At 53.9% G+C, this 22143-nt stretch overlaps 1 protein-coding gene across 2 annotated transcripts in view; it reads right to left on the reverse strand.

Moving 5' to 3' along the window:
- CMPK2 (cytidine/uridine monophosphate kinase 2) overlaps nt 1-22143 on the reverse strand; it is a 192141-nt gene that overhangs the window by 86728 nt on the left and 83270 nt on the right. Inside the window, exon 5 of one of the 2 annotated variants that reach the window (XM_053667044.1) lies at nt 8915-8936. The exons of the other annotated variant lie outside the window; for it this stretch is intronic. Coding sequence (XP_053523019.1) covers nt 8930-8936 — 7 coding nt within the window. The 3' untranslated portion in view covers nt 8915-8929. Of the gene's footprint in view, nt 1-8914; nt 8937-22143 lie in introns of those variants that run through there. 2 annotated transcript variants of the gene reach the window in all.

The raw sequence follows: 22143 nt of genomic DNA on the forward strand, positions 1-22143 counted from the left end.
GCTCTGGGTGGCTGCCCGAATCTGGGTGGCGGCCTGAGGTTCTGCTTGGACCAGTGCCCGAATAATCGCTAAAAGCGGGGGCTTGTTTCCACTATCCCGGCAGTGAAGCTGGAAATGTCGGGGCAGCTGCCGGCGCGAGGCACCGGTGCGCTGTTGCTGGTGTGTCCAGCTGTCCGCCCTTTCCTGGGGGGACATGGGTTTGGTGCGGTGTGTTCGCAGCCTCCCCCGGGAGCTCCGCCTTGTGCACAGACACCCTCGATCCAGAAAGGGAGAGGAACTCAGAGTCGCCACTCAACGCAGGCAGACGGCCGGGGCACCTGTGCTGAAGTGCCTTTGAGTTATTTGCTGGGTAAATGAAAAAATTGGCTAATCCTAGAAAATGGAGAGCCGTGGACTACGGGGAAGGTGGCACATCTCTGCTCCGGGGTGCAGACCCCCAACAACCTGGATGGAGATGCCGGTCTCTGGTCTCAGATTTTCAGACTCAGTGTCTGTTTAGCCTTACTCAGTAGCGACCAAGGTTATGAGAGAAATAGGCCTGGGTCTCTCCTCAGTCCTCAAGAAGAATGCCAGCAGCCGGGGAGCAGGGCCAGGTGACATTCTGTCGCTCCGACACAGGGCAGCGTCACTGAATCTGTTGTGAAAGGGGAGTGGCCTCTGCAGTCTGTCCCGAGGGAGGGGAGGTGGGCTGGGGACTGCCCTTCAGGGCCTTGCTCACCAGGCTGAGACCCTCATTCACCAGTTCGCCCATCTGGCCTTGTTCTGCCCGAGGGAAGCCGGGTGGGGAGGGGTGAGGGAGCAGGAGGAGGGAGCTGAGGCGGGGGCCGGAGAGAATTGTTTTCATTCTCGAAACCCAAACAGAACGGCGTTTAAAGAAGAAACCCAGCCGAGTGACCACTTCGAGGGCCACGTGTCTGCTCCAGGACACAGCAAGAACAGCGTGGACATAACTCTGTTGCGAAGAAGTGTTGCGAAGCTCACGTCACCCACGGGCTCACTGCGTGGGGCGGCTCTAGCCAAGGGCAGGGCAGCGGATGGAACACGCCCGCCTGAGGCCAACTGAACAGTGAGTCCGTTCACGCCCAAGGTGACCCTGACAGGCACGCACCACCTTACAGGTGAGTGCAGAGAGATGACAACCAAGAAGGTCTAGAAGGGCTGAGCCCTGCCTTCTAGGGTTCTCCAGGAAAAAGAGGCCCTTCAGAGCCATCTAGCACAAAGCCCTGTGCTTCACAGAGGGGAAGACTGAAGCCCACGAAAGTGCACCCTGCCCCCACTCCTCACCCCGCCCCACCCAGCTGGGGTGAAGCAAAGCCCTTCCTGCAACCCGAGAAGGTGCGGGAGCGGCAGGCTGGTTTAGAAAATGGTCAGCCGAGCTCGTGAGCTCAGATCTCCCGAAAAACAGAGTGAATGACTGAGCCGCAAGGACCGGATACCAAGTGTCTGAGATGCACCCATGTGTTTATGCGAACTTTCCTGGTTCCGTCGTGTATCAGAAAATGACGCCAGCTGGAACCTCATTTACTTGCAGTATCGCGGAGCCTCAGAATCACAGGCGTTATCTTTGTGTCTGCATAGCACGACCGTAAGCGGAGTTTGCCCGAGTAACAGAGGGTTCTGGTGTCTTCCTTTATCAGCCTGGGAGACCGTGGGCCGTGGGTCGGCTTTCCAGAATCGAGGTCGTCACACAGAAGGGATAACGGTGGAACCAACCGTCCAGCCTCGGTGTGAGGAGTGAGTGAGGAACGCCAAGGGCTTCGCACACGCAGCAGGCTCAGTAAGAGTAACCGGCTCACCAGCGTTCGTTACCAGTTCGTCGGGCGCTAGCAAACAGCCCCGTGGGTCCTCTCTCTTTTCAGGGCGGCACAGGGCGGGGACAAGTACAAATAAAGACCTGACAGTCACCGAGGACAAAACGGAGCTTCCAAACTGCGCTGGGGGCCAGCTCGCTCCGGAGGTCCCTGAAGTTCACCCTGGGGGACCCAGAGACTATTTTAGTCTGTGACTGTTGAAAACATTTTACATCAAAACAAATGGGAGAATACTATGGAAGGAAACCAATTTTAAAGAAGGTAAAACGCAAGTCCTCAAAGCTCAGCAGGTGACCTCACTACCGCCCACCCAGCCTTTGGACGGACGGTGTCCCACACCGCCCCCCCCAGCTGGATGAAAACCCACCGCCCTGTCCAGGGCTCCTTCTGCTAAAGCAGCGAAGAAGCCCAGCGATCAGACACTGCCTGAGTGTGCACAGTCTGTGGGAGGCATGCGCCCCGTGTCGGAGCCCCCGCCCGCACCCCAGAGTCACAAAGACGTGAACCCGGCCCACGTCTGAAATCCTGCTTCAGTGTCCAGAACGTCATGCTGAGGACACCGCTTTGCAGGCGTCTGAGTACAAGTGGGGACTCACTGGGGTCTCCACTGGGTACAAAGACGCCCCGGGGGGTGGAGGCTTCCTTATATCCCCGCCTGCATCATTCTTTTGCTAACAATACCCCACACACGCTTTCTGGGTCCACTCACGCCGGTCTCCCCTGTGAAACTCACTCTCAGCGACTCCACACCCACCGGCAGCACCCACCCAACTCCAAAGGGATGACTCTGCCATTGACACCCATCTCCTAAAACGGCATGGGACGGGGTGGCCTCGGGAAGCTCCAGCTCCAAGTCTTCTTTCTTAAGAGCCATCTGAGGCGCCATTTAATTCTCGGGTTTTAGTGTCTTCGCAGTGAAAAGGGGGTAGTGGGTGGGAGCGTGAAGACCCAGCCCCAGGTGTGAGACTGGAGGGGACAGCTGTGCCCTGAGCCCTGGGCACCTGTGGGCGGTGCGATGGGAGGGGTGTGAGCTGGCCCCGCAGACTCTGGCGCTGCTTCCTGACTCAGCGGTGTTTGGGAAAACCGCTTAATCTTGATGAGCCTTCATTTCTCACTTGAAAAATTGGACTTTGGTGACATGAGAGTGATGCTATTTATGTGAAGTCCTCAGCAGAGTGCCTAGCATGTGACGGAGTTTAAAAATCTGGCTGTAACAGTCGGAACTTGACACTGTATGTGCTGCTATGCGCTTTAGCGTGGGTTTCTTGGTATTAATGAAAGTTACAGGTCTTCGACAGGAACCCAGACCCTCAAACCCACGACTCGCCATTGACCTCCAGGCCTGCTCCCAGCCCCCCTGTCTGGAATGAATGAACTGGGGGTGAGGCTCTCCAGATGGCCCCAGGCGGCCCCCAGCACCTGGGGGAAGGCAGCCCAGCAGGTTCTGGTTTTGGTGCCGTGGCCCCAGGGCCCATGGCATCCGGGGCGTAGCCCTCTGTCCCTGAAGCAGTTTTTGGTTCTCGTTTTGGACACAGCAGCGCGTGGACAGCCGACTGGGCGTCGGGTAGCTGAGCTGCGCTAGTGGCTGAGGAAAGTCCACGCAGGGTACCTCTCCCTCCCCAGGGTGTTTGTCCTGCGTGCGAGAGCCGGCCCTGAGGTCCCAGCATGCCTTGCAGTGATTTCGCCGGGTCCATACATCAACGCGGGCATCTTACACGGGAGGGACACGGAATGTGGCGGGTGGAGATCAGGAGAAGGGGCAGCAGGAAGCTGGGGACTGAGACCCAAACCCAGCCTGCCTGCCCCCAAACAAGCCCCGCCCCCGCCTCTGGGCCACACCCTCTGTGGGCAGTGCCTGTTCTGCATCAGAAGCCTGGCTTGGCAGTTACATGTCTTCGGTGAATAAAACGCGAGGTAATAAAACTGTTCTTACTTTTGAAATGCAGTTGAGTAGGTAAAAATAGGGCACATGGGGGGCCTCTGGGGAGGTGGAGGGCAGGTCTGGGCATGAGAGGGCCAGATCACTCTCCTTGACATTGACTTTGTACTTGTCCACACAAGGGTCAAGCAAGAAAAAAATAACCCATATCAGAAAAAAATGTTGCTTTAAAGTTGGTGGCCGAAATGCAAAACACTGAGCACATTGTTATAGTGGGGTCACCAGACCCTTGTTGGGGCAACATTTTTATAGCGGTGGGTTTGATTGATCTGTTCGCTGTCGCCAAATACTGGCGAGTCCGGGAATGGACCTGCCATGTTTGCTGGGCTCCGGGTGCTTCCCTGATCCAGAGTCTTTCGCCTTAAACGACAAAGGAACCTCAATCTAAAAGTTACAGTCACTGACATTGTACTAGACATTTCTATTGTTAGGTGATATTATAGCCGCACCCTGTTGGTCTCCTCCGAGAATATTCAGGTCAAAAATAGGTTGACGATTTTATTCCTGTTGTCTTTGTTTTCTAGTAAGTTTTAATCAATTCTGGGAGTTAATGAATTGTTCCACTCTGTAATCTGAATTATGTTGGCACCTTTCACAGGCTTTCAAGAAGGGATTAGGATTGTACTATTGCTGGACCAAGACAGGTACTTGGATAATAGCTAACGACAAAAACCCTCACAAAACAATATTACTGTGTGTTGTGGGCACTGAGGGGCCCCACCCGGCTGAGGCGGAGAGCCCATAACCCTTCGCCAGTCCAGAGAATAGATCGAAGCAAAAATAACCAAGAGAAAAACATGCTTTCTAACTAACAGGGTGACATTATTTACTTTCTTTTTTTGAAACCTGTAAGATTTGGAGAAATTTCTTTGTCATTAGTTCTGTGCCCAAAAAAAAAAAAAGTCAAAATACTGGCGCCCTGCCATCAGAGGGCCAGCAGGTGGTCCCATCCGCCCTCAAGGACAAGACAAGGGGAACATGTCTCCTGACCCCTGACCGCCAGCCCCGGCACAGGAAAGATGCGTGCGGATGGCCACGCAGGCGCCAGAGGCTGCGGGACCGCGTGGAGGTGGGAGCCCACCCCGCGCTCCTGCAGCAAACGGCCCACAGCACCAACCCACCTGTGGCTAATTAGGACTCCGCGCTGCAGGCAGGGGGTATTTATTTACCACTCTGTGCCCTACGCAGTGCTAACCGAATGCAGTATTTTTATTTCCTGGTGCCTCTCTGCTGAAAAACCAGCAGCAAGCAGGAAGGGAGAGAGGGAGGAGAGCAGAGAGGGGGTGGAAAGAGAGGGGGAACAAGAGCCCTACTCACTCCCTCGGAGACTCGGAACCCGGTCCCCTGTTCCTTGCTGTGTCTGCGTGGGTCTCAGTGTGTGTGCTTGAGAAAAGGGACACCTTGTGTGACTTTCTGCATCACTGAATACTGTCTACTATGAAATCAATCCAATAACTGTCCTTACTGCTCTCACACCCTACTTGCCCGCAGGTGTGTGTGTCGACAGAGTCGATACCACATTCCTGGGATCAGGAGTGAAAGACGAGGGTGAAAGATGGTCAATCCCAGCTCCTCCCTGTCCACAGGATGCCCCGGGATAAGCTATTATTTTCCCTGAGCCTCGGCTTTCTTATCTCTAGAATGGGCTCGGTGGTGCCAATCCCGTAAGTTACTGAGACAATTACGTGTAATACTTGAAAAGCCCCCGGCTTTAATAAATGCAGTGGGGGTTAGTTGGCACACCCGCCTGCTGACCACCGCAGGCCAGATCGCCTGCCCGTCCTGACCTCACCTGAGGGACACGGGGCTTACTTTTGCACACCTCAGACCTCCCACACGGAGCAGTAAGGGCTCTGCTGTTTCTATCTCCACCTTCTGGGCTTCCCACCAGGCTCTTTCCTGCAGACTTCCCAGGTCAGCCCTCCGGCCGCCGACCGCCACGTGGGGGGAGGTGCCGGCTGGGACCACGGCCTCCAGCCACGCCCCGTCTACCCTGACGACCTTCAGGTTCCTGAGTTAAACAGATGTTTAGTGGCAGGTGGCACGGAGGTTTGGGATGAGGCGGGATTCTCGTGACCACCCTGTTATTTAATTTGCTTCCGTCGTTGACTCTGTTTCAGGTACTTTGCTGTGTTGGTGCTCGCGGGTCTGGTTTGTGTCTGGCCGTGGGTTAGACAGCAGTGTGCGTGGCACGCTTCCTGACCCACGGCCTTGCTGACACTTGCTTTGTCACTGTGAGTGTTCTCATCATATTTGTACGAGTGCCGTTGCAGCGGGCCTCGTCAGCCGGGCTGCCGTGCGCACACCGGCGAGTGTTCCCCTGGGACCCGTAAGGAAAAGGAGGATTTCCCTGTCAGTAGACAGACGGACTTTGCTGTGTATCAGACATCGGCTAAGTGGTGCTCTAACTTGCACGCCATTTGATACAGATGCCGTGACAGCGTAGTGTCTGAGAATACGCCGGACACGCAGCAGTTCCTTCGCATTTGGTGAGGCTGGTCCTACGGTCGATCTCTGTGTCTGCTCCGTGAGCGCTGAGAAATCCGCCATCTGTTGTCGCTGGTGTTGATGACGCCCTTTGGTTACATTGTGGCGCCCTCGTGATTTCGTGCTTGTCTTCTTTCCGGTTGTTCTGTCCGTTGTTCAGAGAGAGTCTCCGGCCGTAACTGGGTTTTCCTGTTTCTCGTTTCCGTTACGGAATTTGCCGTGAGTGATCGGCAGCTGTGTTGCCTGAGGCCTGCTCGGTCAGGGTCCCTGCGTCTGCTGTGGGGACCGCCGTGTCATCGTCACCCCGCCCAGTCCTGGGCGTCTTCTCCTTTCCTCTCCAGTTGACTCTGTCTGATGATTTGCCGCACTGACCTTCTGATTAATATTCACATGGCCCCCTTTCTCCACCCTTTCACCTCCGACACGCCTGCCTGGTTGTATTTAAACTGGGTTTCCTACAGACAGCAGGGAGTTGGCTCGTGTTGTCCATGCTGCTCGTCCAGCTCAGGGTGTGGGTTTGCGCAGTGAGGTCCTGGCCGGGAAGGTCATTACTGACCGGCGAGGACTGAGGTCTGCCGTTTCGTTGTTCTTGTTTGCTTCCTCTCGGTTCCCTTTTCCTTGCCCTGTATTTCTTCTCCTCGTCTTCCCATGAGCTACTTATTTATTTAATTTTACTTTTGCTTATTTGTAGTACTTATAAGTCAGTGTGTCTGCAAGGCTATTTTGGTGGGTTTCTGGGTTTTCCCTTCCACAACCGACCTCAACCGTCTGTTGTGTTTGGCATTTTCTTGTTCACGTGTAGTGCGAAGAGGCACCTTCCTCTACCTCTCCCTCTCCTGAGAACGCGTGTGATGCAACGGTCACGAAAACCGTGTCCAGCGGTGGGCACAGGTCATTCAAGCTGGTCCAGCTGACTGAGGTAGGCTCGGTGGACCGCTCTGCCTGTATCCCTGGCCGTGTCTGTCGCCTTGGGAAGAAGAGCACGTTTTTACTGTCCAGACCATCACAACCGCCTGGGAAGGTGTGAAGCAGCTCTATCCAAATTCAAACTCCGCAGTGGGAGACAGGGACTCCCTCTGTCCACTTCTGAAACGTCTCCCTGGCCCTGGGACCTCGCTGCCACCTTCGGGACCCCCTCAGTTTCTTTCCAGTTTTCCCCCCGACCCAGTGCTCAATCCCCCCAGCTGGACCCAGCTTAACTGGGGACGTCCTGTGGTTATTAATTCCAGTGGTTTTCCAGAAGTGACCTGGGCCTCCGCCGCAGAGGGGGCGTGTTCCAGGGGCGGGCAGGACCCCTCTCTCCGCACTAGCAGGCCGGGAGCAGCCACAGCTGCAGGGTGTGTGCAGACGTGGCTTGGCCCACGTTTGTCTTTTACCCTCAATTACAGGAGATAATTTTCCCATTCCTGTGACTGTTTTACTTCATCTGCTGAAGAGTTCCGTGCCCCAGACGCTGACTTTCTGAGGAGTTTATTGTACGCCGCACTCGGAGCTGAGGACTTTGAACGGGTATCACGTTTAACGATACAATAGCAGAGAAGAACGCTGTTACTGTCGTTTCCACCCCAAAGGTGAGGCGACCGAGATACAAGCCCCACTGGTACCAGACCCAGGACCACACAGTGAGTCGGGCTGACGTGCCCGGGTCAGAAGTGGGACGGCTGTGGCCGACCCCGGGGGCCGTGGCTCTGCGTCCTCCGGCCTCTGAGGAGGGAGAACCCCTGCAGGACAGACCCCCACCCAGGCCCTCGATTGCTCAGGGCAAGGGCTCTGACTCCGGGCGGAAGTCTCTGGGCACAGGAGAGAATGGGTCAGCAGAGAACACAGCACACACAGCAGGGAGACTCGGCCTTGAACTGCCATCGTCCTGGACCCGGGCCCAGTGTGCAGCCAGGGGCAGCTGTCCGAGGGCGAATGAGGCCTGGTCCTGGCCCTGTGTCCAGCTCTGTCCCCACAGCCCAGCTCCTGGGTGACTGCAGTTTTCAGGCCCCCCCCCGCCCCGCCCTCACTCAGGGTCCAGAGGCCAAGGACGCGTGCCTCGGGCCAGCACCTGCACACAGTCCACACTTCCCTTGTCACTGCCATGTGTGCCAGCACTCGAGGACACGGGCCCCCACGGGCCCCCACCGCTCGTTGGGGTCCTTCCTCTGAACCCAACTCCTTCTGAACAGAAATGACAAAGGCTCCATCCCTTCCATCACAAGGCAGCTCCAGGGAGTGGGAGCAGGAATCAGGCTTTAATCCGAGCATCCTCTGCGGCAAGGGCGTACTCGGAACAGCAGGAGGACGAATACATGAATACAAAGGAGTGTCCCTGCCCACCGCAGAAAGCGCAGCTGAGCCCGCGAGCTGGTGTCCATGGCCAACGTCCTCCCCACGTCCCCGAGGCTGGGGCTTCAGACAGGGCACTCCACAGTCACCTGCTCTGTGTGCTCGGTCCTGTCCGGAACAGGAGCTGCCTGACTCCGCAGCGGGACAGCTGGAAAGCCCTCTTTGTTGCCGAGTGTCAGGGACAAAGTTGCTGGCAGTGCCACCGAGGACAAGCCTTTGATGTTCACCACGGGGGGCCCAGGCTCCCCACTCCCGCAGGCTTTGCTGCCAGGCACCGCAGCGAACTGCCTTGTGCAAGTCTTGCTACCCGGGCTTGTCTGTGCCTGCCAGGGGCCTCTGGCTCAGCGGGTCCCTCCGGCTCCTAGAAGCTGTGGATTAAAAATTCTTCCAAGTGAGGACACAGGCTGCCCCACCAGGTCCCAAGACAGCCTGCGATGCTATAACACTTCTGCCCCCACCGCCCCTCACCTCCCGCTCCTGCCCAGCAAACTGAAGCACACACAGAAGCCACGCGCAGCTGAGGGCAGAGGAGGGCGGGGCTCGGTCTTCCCAGGGACCCACAGTCCCTGCGTGTGCACGCCGGGCAGGCTTCCCAATCGAGGTCAGCACGGACCTTCCACGGGGCCCCGATAGGTATGTTCGCCTTCCTGGTCAACAAAACAACTGTGGCCCGTCTCCCTGGGGGACCTGCGTCGTCAAGTCCAGCCTGTGCATCGTGAATTCATTCATTCCCAACAATGACGGAAAACCCGCTGCACTGTGGCTGACCCCCCACCCCCGTGCCCCACAACACACATCCCTGAACCAAACTGCTGACGCAGCACCAAATCCCTGACCTCGTGGAGGGCACATCCCAGCGGTGGGAGACCGAGGATGAGTGGTGCGAGGATGGGTGAGCGCTGAGCCGCGTGGTGTCTGCGGACCTGTGAGGGCTGCAGTTTACAGAGAGGCCGGCAGAGAGGGTGTGAGAGAAGGGCCCGGAGGGGGGGAGAACAGGGGGCGCTGCCGTGGGCTCTGAGAGCTGCAGCCCCGCTGGTCCCCCCAGGGAAGAGTGGACTCTGTAGGTGAGGGCCCAAAGGATGCTGGGAAGGAGAGGGCCCGAAGTCTGGTCTAGGGGATTGAGCTGCTTCCCGCCGTGGACAAAGCAAATGCAAAACCGAAGGAGGCAAACAAACAAACATGCCCCCTGTGAGAAGGACTGGACGACTTCTGCAGTGTCTCTACCCATGTGTTTTCCGCCCACTGGCGTCCAGCACAGCGTTACATGGAAGACGTGCTGGGAGGGACCATTCGTGCCTCGGCTCAGACCGTGGAGGAGACACACCTGGGGTTTTACCTTTGAGTCCGAGCAGGCCGGCCACAGCACCTGGGCTGGTGCCCTTCTCAGACTGGAGGCGTGGCCTGCGTGCGTTTCAGGGTTCCTGGGCTGGTCTAGCACAACAGGGGGGGTGTTTTCATGCACTTTCTCTGCAGTTACTGAGATGGTCACGTTTATATTCTCGATGTTCATTCTAATGAAGTGGTGAGTGGTGATTACTGATTTTTTTAATGTTTCACCCACCTTGCATTTGTGTGACATAAATGTCATGTGTCTGTTTGCTAATATTAAATTAAGGATCGGAGACATATGTTTATAGTAGATTTCATCACTGATGTCTTGTCTTGCAAGGTCACGTTGAAGGTCTTTGTGTTGGCTTTAACCTGGCTCCATCACATGGACTGGAGGGAGGTGGTCCTTCCTCCTTATTCCCCGATGGCCTTTTTGGGACATTAATATTACCAAATCTACCTTAAATGTTTAAAAGACTGCAACGGTGAAATTGTTATGCCTGAAGTTGTCTTTTCAGGAAAACTTTTTCTTCCTAATGCAAATTTTCTGGTTCAGTAAGTGCAGGACTATTCCAATTTTATTTTTTTCTTCTGTCAGTTTTGGTTAATCATTTCCTGAATGTAGAGGCAGAAGTTGTTGAATTTATTGATAAATGTCACCCGTGAAACTGCATAATCATCTTTCGCGTTTCTGTGGGACTCGTGGTGATGCTTTTTCACTCCTGATGTTGATGATTTGTGTTTTCCCTTATTTGTTTTTCCTGGAGTATTTTTACTTGATCAATTTTCATAATTAATTTTTGAATTTGTGAATTTTCTCCATTTTTGTTACTTAACTGTATTTGATTGATACTTGTTCTTATCTTTATTGTTACCTTTCCTCTACTTCTTCCATGTATAAATTGCTCTTATTTAGATGAAAACATAAATCGCCGATTTTTAAACTGATGCTTTTTCTTCTCTGATATGAACATGTAAACTACGAACTTCCCTCAGAGTTCTCCTTTCGCTGCATTCCACTGATTTTGCCATATTGCATTTTTATTGTAATTATGTTGGAGTACATTCTCATTCTCTTGGGCTTTAATTTGCAATCCGCATTGTGGGTTGTTTAATGTTCAGATACTTAAAGATTTTCTAGGTCTCTTATTACAATTGAACTCCAATTTGATTTCATGATGGAGTGTGGCTTTTCAAATCTACACAGTTACCAACGTTTTTGTCTTGTTCTCTAAATCAATGAGAGTGAGCGACCTGCAAATCCCAAGGCCATGTGTTTAGAGAAGGCAAACTTCTCCGGCGTGAGGTCGCAGCGCTCAGGGGTCGCGCCCCAGGAAGCCGAGTGGCCCCACTCACTGGCACTGGGCTCCAGTCGGGGCAGTGTTGACCGGTTCTGAGGGCGCGCCAGCCAGAAAGTATACAGACGAAGACGCAGTCCACAGCTTTACAGCCTTTAGTAAACCAGAGAAGGAACCGGTACCAAGATCAAGACAGGTCTCACTGAGTGAGGAGGCCCTTAGCCGGGCTGGAAGGGGTGAAAGTAGCAGGACCGGTTGGAATGGGTGAGGACAGGCCCGATGACCAGCGAGACGCAACCGACGTGAAGGACAAACAGAAAAGAGCAAAAGTTGCAGCCCCCACCTGGCCCCAGCACAGCCTCTGGGAAAGGAGAGAGAAACACGCACCCTGCCCCACCCAGGCCAGGGGCCCAAAGCTCCCAAACCCCCAGCCTCAGCCTCTTTAGGACTGCACTCCAGCATATTCAATTAATTATTAAAAATTTTTGTCCAAAACTCCCCATCCTCACCCCAGTCTTGACCTTTGGGAGAAGGCTGGCCCGCACATGCCAGGACTGAGGACGGCCATTCTGACCGCGCCTCGGGCTGCAATGCACCCACTGTGCAAACGGAAGTTCCTCTCCAGGGGCTTTGGAATAACCCGCCGCCCCTGGACGTGCAAGAAGCCGGGCCGAGCACCAGGGAAGTAAAGACCAGGTGCGTCCCAGGGCAGAGGAGGAATAAGTAACAAATCGTTAACAAAGTAACTCCCGCCTCTGCCTGGTTGAGCGTGTGTAACATGGTGTGATCATTCACTGTTCAGGCCCAGTTGCACAGTCTGGTTTTTAAAATGATCTCCGGTGATTTTTCTTCTAAGTCCCCATGTAGATACCCCCAAAATGTATTTCTTTAACATAAATGACTCTTAATCCTTTCTAGATAACTTTTGGGTATAAAATATAGTCTTGTGTTTTAACTCCGGGAGACCTGAACATATAGCATTTGAAATAACAGAAATTTTAAGTTGGGAAGAACTTCTAAAAAGACACCTATGTACCCCAGTTAATTCTTCAGAAAGAGAGAGGGTTTACTGAGTGATTTGAGGTTTCACAGAAAGTAAATATAGAGCCAGGATTTTATTTCCTTTTACTTAGTTCAAATTCTTTCCTGAAACCCAGCCTCCCATTCTAAAAGGCCTCCCGATGATGCCATGGACATTTCTCTTCCCTAATGCATGTACTTCGCAATCACACGGGCACATGGCTGTCTCCACCCGATTCTCCCGGGAGGCTGGCACCATCAAACAAGTGACCAGAAATCAAAAAGTCAGCGTCCATGTGCAGCCAGAGCCCACAAATCAGCAGGTAACCGGCCTCACTGCCCTTCAGGGAAACGCTTCCTGATTCTCCACCTGTCACGGGTGCATGGCAGCGCCTCCCGGTGGAACGGGACCCCTCGTCGAAGGAGGTCCGTGTCTGCAGCTCTCGCTGTCCTCATCACCAAAGGGCTTCTTGACTGCTCTTCAGTCATCAGCTGTGACGACGGCCCAGGGGCGGTGCCAGCCAAGTGGACCGCAGTGGGCAGGGGCTGGGTCCTGGGAGTCAGGATGGGGTGCTGGGTGGGGTGCCTCCCTGGGGAACCTCCATGGTGACTGGACCCAGAGACAGAATCCAGCTGCGTTTGGGAGGTAATGGCAAAGTGAAGGTGGGAGGAGCAAAACCTGTTATCGGGGCGTGCGATGAGCAACAGGCAAGAACAGAAGATGAGATACACCAGTGGGGAAACTAGGACCAGAACGAGAGTTTGGGGGGGCAAAGTGGGGAGCCCAAGGACTTTCCATCAGGCGGGGCCAGGGAGACCAAACCCCCTTCTTCTCGGAGCCCATACGAGTACATGTCGACGGGCGGACTGGTCCCAGTGGACGGGCGCCGAGTCCCCAAGCTGACGCCTTCTCAACGCCTCCACTCGCCCCATGTGTTGGTCTCATGCCTGGCACACGGGGGTCCTGGCTTTGAGATTCTGAGTTACAAGTACTTAATGCACAATTCGGCTATCCTCAAATGTGACGAGATTTATATTCCTTCAAAGCACGATGTCATGACTTCCTGTCACTCCCCCAAATGCCTCTCTTATCACAAAATCACCCTGTTACCGAGGACCCTGACGATGGTTAACTGCACTCACGTTCTTCGTGCTCGCAATGGAGAGACCGAGGCCCTCGTCCATCGAGCAGTTTCCCCAAACCCCACCTGCGCGGTGCGTGCGTGTGGACCTCCTGCAGCTGGGGGGGGGCGGTGCCTGCCTAGCAGGGACCCTCACGGTGACTCACACCAGTGCAGTCCCAACGAGGAGCAGATGTGATTGACAGGCCCCTTTCATGTGAAAGGACTCGAGTGCTTCTCAAAAACCCCAGTGTCGAGGCCTCTGTGAAGCTGAGGCTATTTCTCTCTATACAGCACTCACGATGTCTTAAGTATTATGGAGTCTTACTAAATCCTTTTTTAATCAACTAATCCTTCCATTCTCAACGATGTCATTGTTCGATCTGGGCGGGCCCAGGAGAAATGGGAATCACCAGGCGAGAAAGTGGCCCCGTGGGAGCTGCCTGCAGACCCTGCCCAGGAAGATCAGGGTCTGGGGTCGGCTTATCCGGCCTAAGGGATGCAGCCGGCGCCCAGCAAGCAGCTGTGGCCAGTCAGACTCTGATGCCCCAACCACAGGCTTTTGCGTTTAAAAACCCTGCTCTAAGAACCCCCAAGCGAGTCTCAACCTTCCTCGGCCCCCCAACCTCCCTCGCTTGGCCCCGCTTTTCCTCTCCTCCCGCCCAGTACGCCCTGCTCTCCTTAGCTCGCTGCGTCCGGCGGGTTTCTTGAGCAGCGCCGACCTCACAATCATCGCGCTGTAAGGCATCAGAGGTTGAGAAATTCCTCTCATTCATAGAACCTGCTTCAGAGAATCTCATGTTGTGTGTTTACTTTTTTCCTAAATTATTCCATCAAAAAACCACAAACTTTTCTTGTGCTGAAATGTAAGGTGAAAAAGTGTGCCTTTCTTCTCTAATTACCTTGGGTTTTATCTAGTTAACTTAAATGTTCCTTCACTCCAGGAAAGTCCATACAAGCTTATCAGAGGCTGCTTACGCCAATCTTTTCTCAGCTAGAAATCGCTTTCTGAGTGAAAAAGAGAGTTGACAACCATCTGAAAATCCATGGTGTATTTTCAACAAATGCAGCGGAAACTTTTGGGTATCCCCATACAGTTAATCCAGGCACAGGCCCTGTCTGTTTTCCCGGAACTAAATCTAAAACACAAAACTACGTAACTCCAAGAAGACAGCGTAGGAGAAAATCTAACAAACTTGGGTTTGGGGACGGCTTTTCAGGGACAAAACCGTGAGAAAGGAATGGACAGGCTGCACGCAGCTGATTAGAATTAAGAAGTCCTGCTCTGTGCGGGGTTGGCGAGAGAACAGGCTGGAGAAAACATTCCCCTGAGACACGTCTGATACAGGACTGTCACCCGAAGTATACAGAGAACTTTTAAAACTCAATAGTAAGGAACAACCCTATTAGGAAGTGAACCGAAGAAAGATCTTAACGCACACCTTGCTGAAGAAGGCACACGGGTGGCAAATGGCGTATGAGAATTTGTCCAACATCCACTATCGGTAAAGAATTACCGATTCAAACCCCAATGAGACGCCCCGAGACACCTGTTAGAACAGCGCAAACCTGGAGCAACGATCCGCGTGAGGATGCGGAGCAGCGGGGATGAGGTTCCCCTGCTGCTGGGAGTGCAAACCGTGCCGCCAGCTGGGAAAAAAGTTTGGTGATTTTCACAAACTTAGAAACACTCTCAGCCAGCATATAGGATCTATCCATTATACTCCTCAATATCTGCCCCAATGAACTGAAAACATATGTTCTCCTAAAAAAAAACTATAAACATATGTTTGTAGTGTATTTATTAATAATCACCCAAACTTGAAAGCAACCCAGACGTCCTCCACTGGGTGAATGGATGACTACTGGGCTCCAGCCTGACCCCTGAGCCACGGAAGATGCGGAGGGAACGGTACCGCGGGCACCGCAGTGAAGGAAGTCCCCTCCAAAGGGCCGCACACTGTGTGGGTCCAAGGAGGTGACATTCTGGAAAAGGCAAGGCCACCGGGATGGGGGAAAAAATCAGGGGTTGCCCGGCGTTGGGATGGGGGCAGAGGAAGAGGGCCAGGTGGGGCAGAGGGCATTTTTAGGGCAATGAAAATAGTCTGTGCTGTGATGATGATAATTAATATGTCATCGTCTACTCGTCCAAGCCCATGGAGGGTGGACACTGAGCCCCAGGAAATGTGAGGGACTCTGGGTGACAATGACACAGCCGTAACTGATGGACCACTCAGTGAGGGACGGGGATGTCCCTGCAGGTCCCGCCTGGGCGGGGGCAGGGCAGCTCGGAAACGTGTTTCCTGTTCAGCATCGCTGTGCATTTAAAATTGCTGTAAAAGCCAAAGTTTGTTTAAAAAAATGAAGGCTGGGGGTGAGTCGGAGACCTGAATGCCCCATGATGGCGCTTCCCTTGCTTTGCAGAAAACCCAGCTTTCCCTAAAGGAATAAACTGGTCATGCCAAAAAAACAAAAACAAAACCAAAAACCTGATAAGTTAACATCAGTCTACATAAATGGCACATCCCCTGCTTCACTGAACCTCGATAGCAAATGTTTCGCATGTTAGCAGCTCTTAAACCCGAGGCGTCCTGTGGGTAGTGGCCATTCACCACCACACGTTGCAGGCCTCCTTCCTCCGTGGGCCTTGCCGACTCACAAAGTCACTGAGCTCCCAGAGGAACGTCGGCCGGCCCTTCTAGGGGGACCAGCCTCCCCCTGGAGAGGTGTTTGATGGGTTCGAACTACCGAAAGAGAAAGAAAAACAACAGTGAGTACATGAAAAACACTCGTTGTCTTTGAGAGAAAGAGAGCCGGGCTCAGAGAGAAACCCTGGGCAGGTGAAACGCGGCCCAAATTCTCGGTTTTCGGGCCTTGCAGGCTAATGAGGAGCCACGAAGGCGACTCCCGCCAGGTTTCCCGGGCTCAGTGCACTGTTCGCTTCGTGGTGTTTGCTCTCACGGTCTCCCGGGTGGTGGCTGATGCTGCAGACAGATGGCGGCTGGAGGAACCGCGGTGTGAGCCGACGGCGTTTCGGTTTTCTCCACGGCCGGAGGCTTTTTCCGAGGAGATCGCGTTCCGCAGTAAACCCCACGCGCCTCTCAGCGGGGTCACAGTGGGGTGGGCTCCCCGAGGCTGCCCCCAGTACTCCATCCTCGGACCCTGACCTCGCTTCCTGCCCCGCCCCCGCCTCTGTTCCTCCCAAGGTCCACCCACGAGGAGGAAATGAGGGCCAATTTTATGAATGTTGCCACTGACCACTGAGCACGTGGTATCTAATGGCTTTATCCCTGGAGGGTGCAGAATGGAAGAGGCCTGTCGCGGCTGAGCTCCACGCTGGCATCAGACAGGTCTCTGTGTCCGATGTCGGGAAGGACAGGAGTCGTCTCCACACAGCCCTAATGGCAGGCGTGGCCCAGCTGGCAGTTTTGCAGGGTCCCCCATGGTCCCCCACTTGTTGGTAACTCGGCGGGAGGCAGCCCCCCCCTCCTGCTCTGAGCTCAGAAGCACTCCAACAGGTCAGCCTGGCATTTGCTCTGAGGCAGGGTGGGGGCAAGTTCCGCTGTGGCCTTGGCCTGCAGTGGCTCCTGGACAGGGCCAGGGGGAGGGTCTGCTGTCACGAGCCCCCCTTCAGCCCCGAGGAAAGGCCGTGGAGCTCTCTGCAAAGGCAGGAAGCCCCGAGGGCGGGAAGACCAGAGTGGGAAGCTGGGTCTCACTCCCCCTTTCCTCTCTGCGCTCTTCTCAAAGGCCAGAGTGGCAGGCGCTGGGGACAGAGGACCTGTGACAGCCGCCAGGACGGCGGTGACCAGGACGCAGCCACAATTCCGAGATTCTCCGTGGTCATTTTTTCTTGCAAACACGACACTGTAGAGAGTGTATTGCCCTCGCACCCCTGGTGAAACCACTTTGCCCTGAGATTCTTTTCATTTCATAATGTGTCTCCTAGGTGGCCTGCCATCCTGGTATCCACACTGATCTTTAGTTCTTATCTGTGTTTGTTCCGACTCAGGTCTTGGTTGCTGTGTCTGAAGTGCGTGCTGCGGAAGCAGCAGTGAGAGGGTGCCAGACACACCCGTCAAGCCCGACGACGCTCCCACTGACATTTCGGGCCGTCCTCCAGGTTTTGCGGCTTCCCCTTCCTGCGGGGCCTCTTCCCAAACTGAGTAACAGCCAGCCCGCCGCACACAGACCGAGAGAAGTGCGTGAGCAACGCCTTCACGGGGGGCGGTGCCAGTCCGGAGAATGGGCGAGAGGGGCCCCCAAACACCGGTGTCCCAGAGGGGCTCACAGACGGGGTGTCGGGGGCGGGATGGTGCATAATCACACAGAGGGCTTCTCACCATGGGCCCTGCGGATTGGCCGGAGCAGCAGTCACTCAAGTTGGAGCCTCCCACCTGTTAGCTGGTGTCAGTAGTGCGTGCTGGGGGTCGGCCCTCTCTGGGCTCCGAGGCCGAAGCCCACGTGAGGCGGGACGAGATCTTCGGTTTAAGAGGACTCCCACCCTGTGACCGTTAGTCAGGGTCTGGCCACTATTTCCTGTGGCCTCGGGAGAGAAAGCCCAGGCTTGGTGGGTGGGGGGCAGGTGGTAAAGAAACTATGTATTAAACCAAAATCATTCATGAAATCAGGACCCTCGGCTTCACACCTTCCCATATCTCTCCTGTATATGTCTCCGCTCTGGGGGGCAACCAGCCAGGCGTAGAGAGTTTCTGTGGCCCTTCTTTGTCCCTCATCTCCGGGACCTTCTCATTACGTTCCTGACTGGCCCCCCCGGTCGGCCACTCGCCCCAGAGGGCTCAGCCTCAGGCCAGCAGGTGCTTTTCATCTGTTCCCTGCCGACTGCGCCACTGCCACCGACCCACCGGCAGTGGGTCCGCCCCTCTGCTTGGAATCACGTCCGACACCTCTGGCAACGACTCTGACAGAGGTCTTCGGGGGCCACCGCCCCTTTCTCCCTGTGCTCCCCCCAAATCTCCACTGCCCCAGTCTGTCTACAGTTGAGAATAACCCCAGCTGCTAAGGCCAGACTCCCAGGATTCTACCAAAGTTGTAGCAGTTTTCTAGGAATAAGCATTTATCGTTTTGGTGCTTTCGGTTAGCACCAAAACAAATTTTGAGAGCCCTGAAATTTAAACCAATTTCTTTAGTTTAAGCTTATTTTCAGGGGAGAAGTCTTGCTCAACAGTAGCTCGAACGCCTGCCTCCATTAAACTAAGCAATTTTACAGTCTTGGGTTCCCACTTGGGGTCCACCTGCCTCTGTTCCATGTTCTCAGCAGATGGCCAGCCCGTTAGACGGGAGCCCCTTTGTGTTGAGGTTCACACCTGTCACAGCGCTTTGCAAAGTCCCCTCACCTGGACTGACTGGCTTCTACAATCAAACCGTCCCATTAAACATGTTTCCATTGGCAGAACACAGTGACTCAAAATGACCATTGAGAAAGTCTCACTGCTGTTCGTCCTTGTTTTCATTAATCAGAAAGGGAGACGGCCCCCTTCTAAGGTGGATCAGTGAGAGAGAGGTGGCGGATTAGGAGGTGACCCACGTGCCTATGGCAATGAAAGGGAACCAATGAGCCTGGAGCCCCAGCTACGGGCAGTGTAGAGACCTTCGTCCCCCTCCACCAGGTCTGAGGGGACGTTACCAGTTCCCACTGGGGGCCTTTCGACCACAGGCCGGCGGCATGGCTGGCACCACACCCAGATCTGTGACCTGCTTCGTACAGAACAGTGGTGTGGGTTTCAGAGCCGGGACGGCAGTTGGTAAAACGCCGGGTCCAATGGGCCAATTTCCAGGTCAAAGTGGCACCCGGGACCCGCCCTCCGGGAGGACTGCGTGACTGTTTACCTTTGTGTGGGAGTCTGGCTTCTCTCTCAGAAAATGTTTATACGGCTCACCCTTGCTTCTCTCCACCGAGGCTATTTATAAAAACGTCCCCCTGTGGGCCCTATCTAATCTCCAGCAAGACAGATGCTGGATTCTTTAGCTCTTTTTATCTTTTCGTAAATAATCATTCATCACACTCTGCTCCAGTTTTCAGCACAGAAATGATTCAGTAGAACTTATACACAAGTCCTCAGAAGAAAGCATCTGGAGGGAAAAAAATGCCCTTCGTTTTAACCTCGTTTTCCCCAGTGACGCTGGTAAAAATGAAATGGAATAAAATACAAAGTAAAATCGACCCGACTGAATAAACAAAGCCTAACAGGGCTTGGGGCGGCCTGGCGGTGGAAGGTTTCGTGGTCTCACAGGTGGGACCCTTTAGCGCTCGGTCTGGGCTGCCTTCCCGGAGTCAAGGACCGCACGGTTCTTATCAGTAACATAACGCCCGGGAGTGTGTGAGTGAGCCTGTATAAATCCGTGTATTTTAGGATATTTACAGAAACAACACAGATATAGTATTCAGTAAAGAAAATGGCCATGGAGTTCATTATTTTAAAATAGTAATGAGTACTATAATGTTAATTCTCTTTACGGCCCCTTGCTTCTTTAGAAACTTTTTTCCCCACAATTCTAATTTCACCCTAAAAACTGTTTTGAATTGATTCAAATCACCCCCCTCGTTGAATAGAGTGTTTTGAGGGGTCACGTAGACCACACCGGCTACTGTTTTAAAAACTTTCTAGCCTGTCGGTCATTAGTGCTGGTTGTCACCAGAATCCCAGGGACCCGGGCTGTCGGAGGTGAGGGGGGGTTTACGAAGCTCTTCTCCGATCTGCCTGTGTCGCTTCAGGAGATCAGTCTTTGCCCTTCCTGGGACGTTGGCCCCCGTTGGGGGGACACCTTCCTGCCCAAGCACAGCGCTGCCCTGCACGACCCAGGGTCCAGGGGAGGGTTCTTCTGATTTTTTCATGCCTTTATTTCTCCCAGAACCATGTCATCAAAACCTCTGTTTCCAGTTCCCAGGAGAAAAAGCTCATCTTTCATTTCTAAATCCAACTCAAGTTTTTTGTTCTGCTTTTTGTTTGTTTGTTTTTGTCTTTCCAAAAGTCATTAAAAAGTCAGAGCTCACGATGTGTGCCATTTGTGCACGTGGTTATCAAAATCCCTTGGTTTCTTAAAAAGTATCCACAAATAAATCCTGTGCAATAAATTCGGTAGCCTGGCTTGTTATTGAATGACAAGGGGTTACTCTAGACACAAGGGAAGAAAAGAAGGCACCACGATTCCAAGGCCTGCTACTAGTGATATGGTTAATATTTTATAAAAAGCTGCATTTTAGCCCTGGCTGGTGTAGCTCAGTGGATTGAGTGTGGGCCTGCAAACCAAAAGATCGAGGTTCAGTTCCCTGTCAGGGTACATGCCTGGGTTGCAGGCCAGTTCCCAGCAGGGAATGCACCAGAAGCAACCATACACTGATCTTTCTCTCCTTCTCTCCTTCCCTTCTAAAGATAAATAAATAAAATTTTTTAAAAAGCTGCATTTTCTGTACACGTAGGTGCTTTTCTTCTCGTCATTAATCCCTCTACAGCCCTCGAAAAGAGAGCACGGATGTTAGACATGCCTCTCGTTTAAAGTGCACTTCAATTTACCTCTAGGGCTAGCCGTCCTTGAAGCTTTTCTGTGAACTTGCTCGTGAGGCCGCACGTGCTCAGCCAGAAGCCCACACCCAGTCCAGCAGCCGTTTCAGAAGAGAGGCCCAGCAGACCTAGTGGAACCAGGCAGGCCCTGCCAGCAGAGAAGGGCTGGGTGCTGTCTAGTGCGCACCCCAGCGTCACCGCTCCGAGAGAGGCCGTGTGACTTGCCCAGGTCACGAGCCAGTTACCCCGGAACGTGCCGGAACCTGGCGTTCCAGCCCCGGCTCCAAGGCTGCATGTGCCCTGTGAGTTTTGGTCCTGGTTTGGGGTCCACACAGACTCAGGGGGTGCCCTGGAAAGACGCCAGACCTTCAGAAATTGTGGGCGACCTCTGTTCAGAGGTCAAACAGCAAAAGATATCGGTGAACCTCATTTTGGAAGCAACATAAAGAAGCGATTGTACCGATTCATCCAGCATTCATGCACCAAGCTTCTTCCTGGCGCTGAAGAACCTCCGCTGGTGGGAACTACCAACAGTGACATGTGGAGAAAGATGGCTCTGTACAGTTTCCTCACCGCACAGGCAGGAGGGCACCTTCGTCCAGGAGTGGATCTCATGACATGTTCATCCGCCACAACCCTCACCTTTAAGGAGGGTTGTCACCTGAAAAGTCTGCTTGACACAGAATTACAGGAATTCTGTTGCTCTGCCACTTACTTTGTTCTAGTTCTTTCTCTCTTTTGTAGCATTCCCCCCCAAGAAACCCTCTGTGTGAGACTGGAGGGCTTGTGTGGACCACCTGCAATTGTTCCACGGTCGCGGACAAGGGCTTCTCGTGGCCCAAGTCACGGTTTCCACGGTCCCCCCAGCGTCCGTGGTGACCTGCTCTGACTGCTGTGGCTCCTTACTTCTCGGGGCCTTCCCTCTACACCTGAGCCCAGCAACCGGCCTGGAGACAGAGCCTGCCCTGGTCTTGCGTCACCTACCTCCTGTTCGGTTCACACAGTCCCCATGTCTTGCTTCCTGTGCTCTGCACAGCCCGTTTGTACCACCAAAGCCTGCTTTCTCTCTTTCATCCAACACCCGGTGCGACCCCGACTTCAGAGCTGAGTGCAGGTGAGCCGTTCCAGGCTCCTCTTCTCTGCCGCCTGGCTGACCGGAGTGATCATGGGTTTGCACGGTCCCCAGGGGACGCTGCTGTCACACACTGTCTCACTGCTCATGTTTCATACTTTATTTGTCGGTCTTTCCACTAAATGGCAAAAAAAGTGTACACAACTTTACATCCA

This window comes from Artibeus jamaicensis, unplaced genomic scaffold (assembly GCF_021234435.1).
Source record: "Artibeus jamaicensis isolate MK-2021 breed Jamaican fruit bat unplaced genomic scaffold, CSHL_Jam_final contig_465, whole genome shotgun sequence".
Classification (NCBI taxonomy): domain Eukaryota; kingdom Metazoa; phylum Chordata; class Mammalia; order Chiroptera; family Phyllostomidae; genus Artibeus; species Artibeus jamaicensis.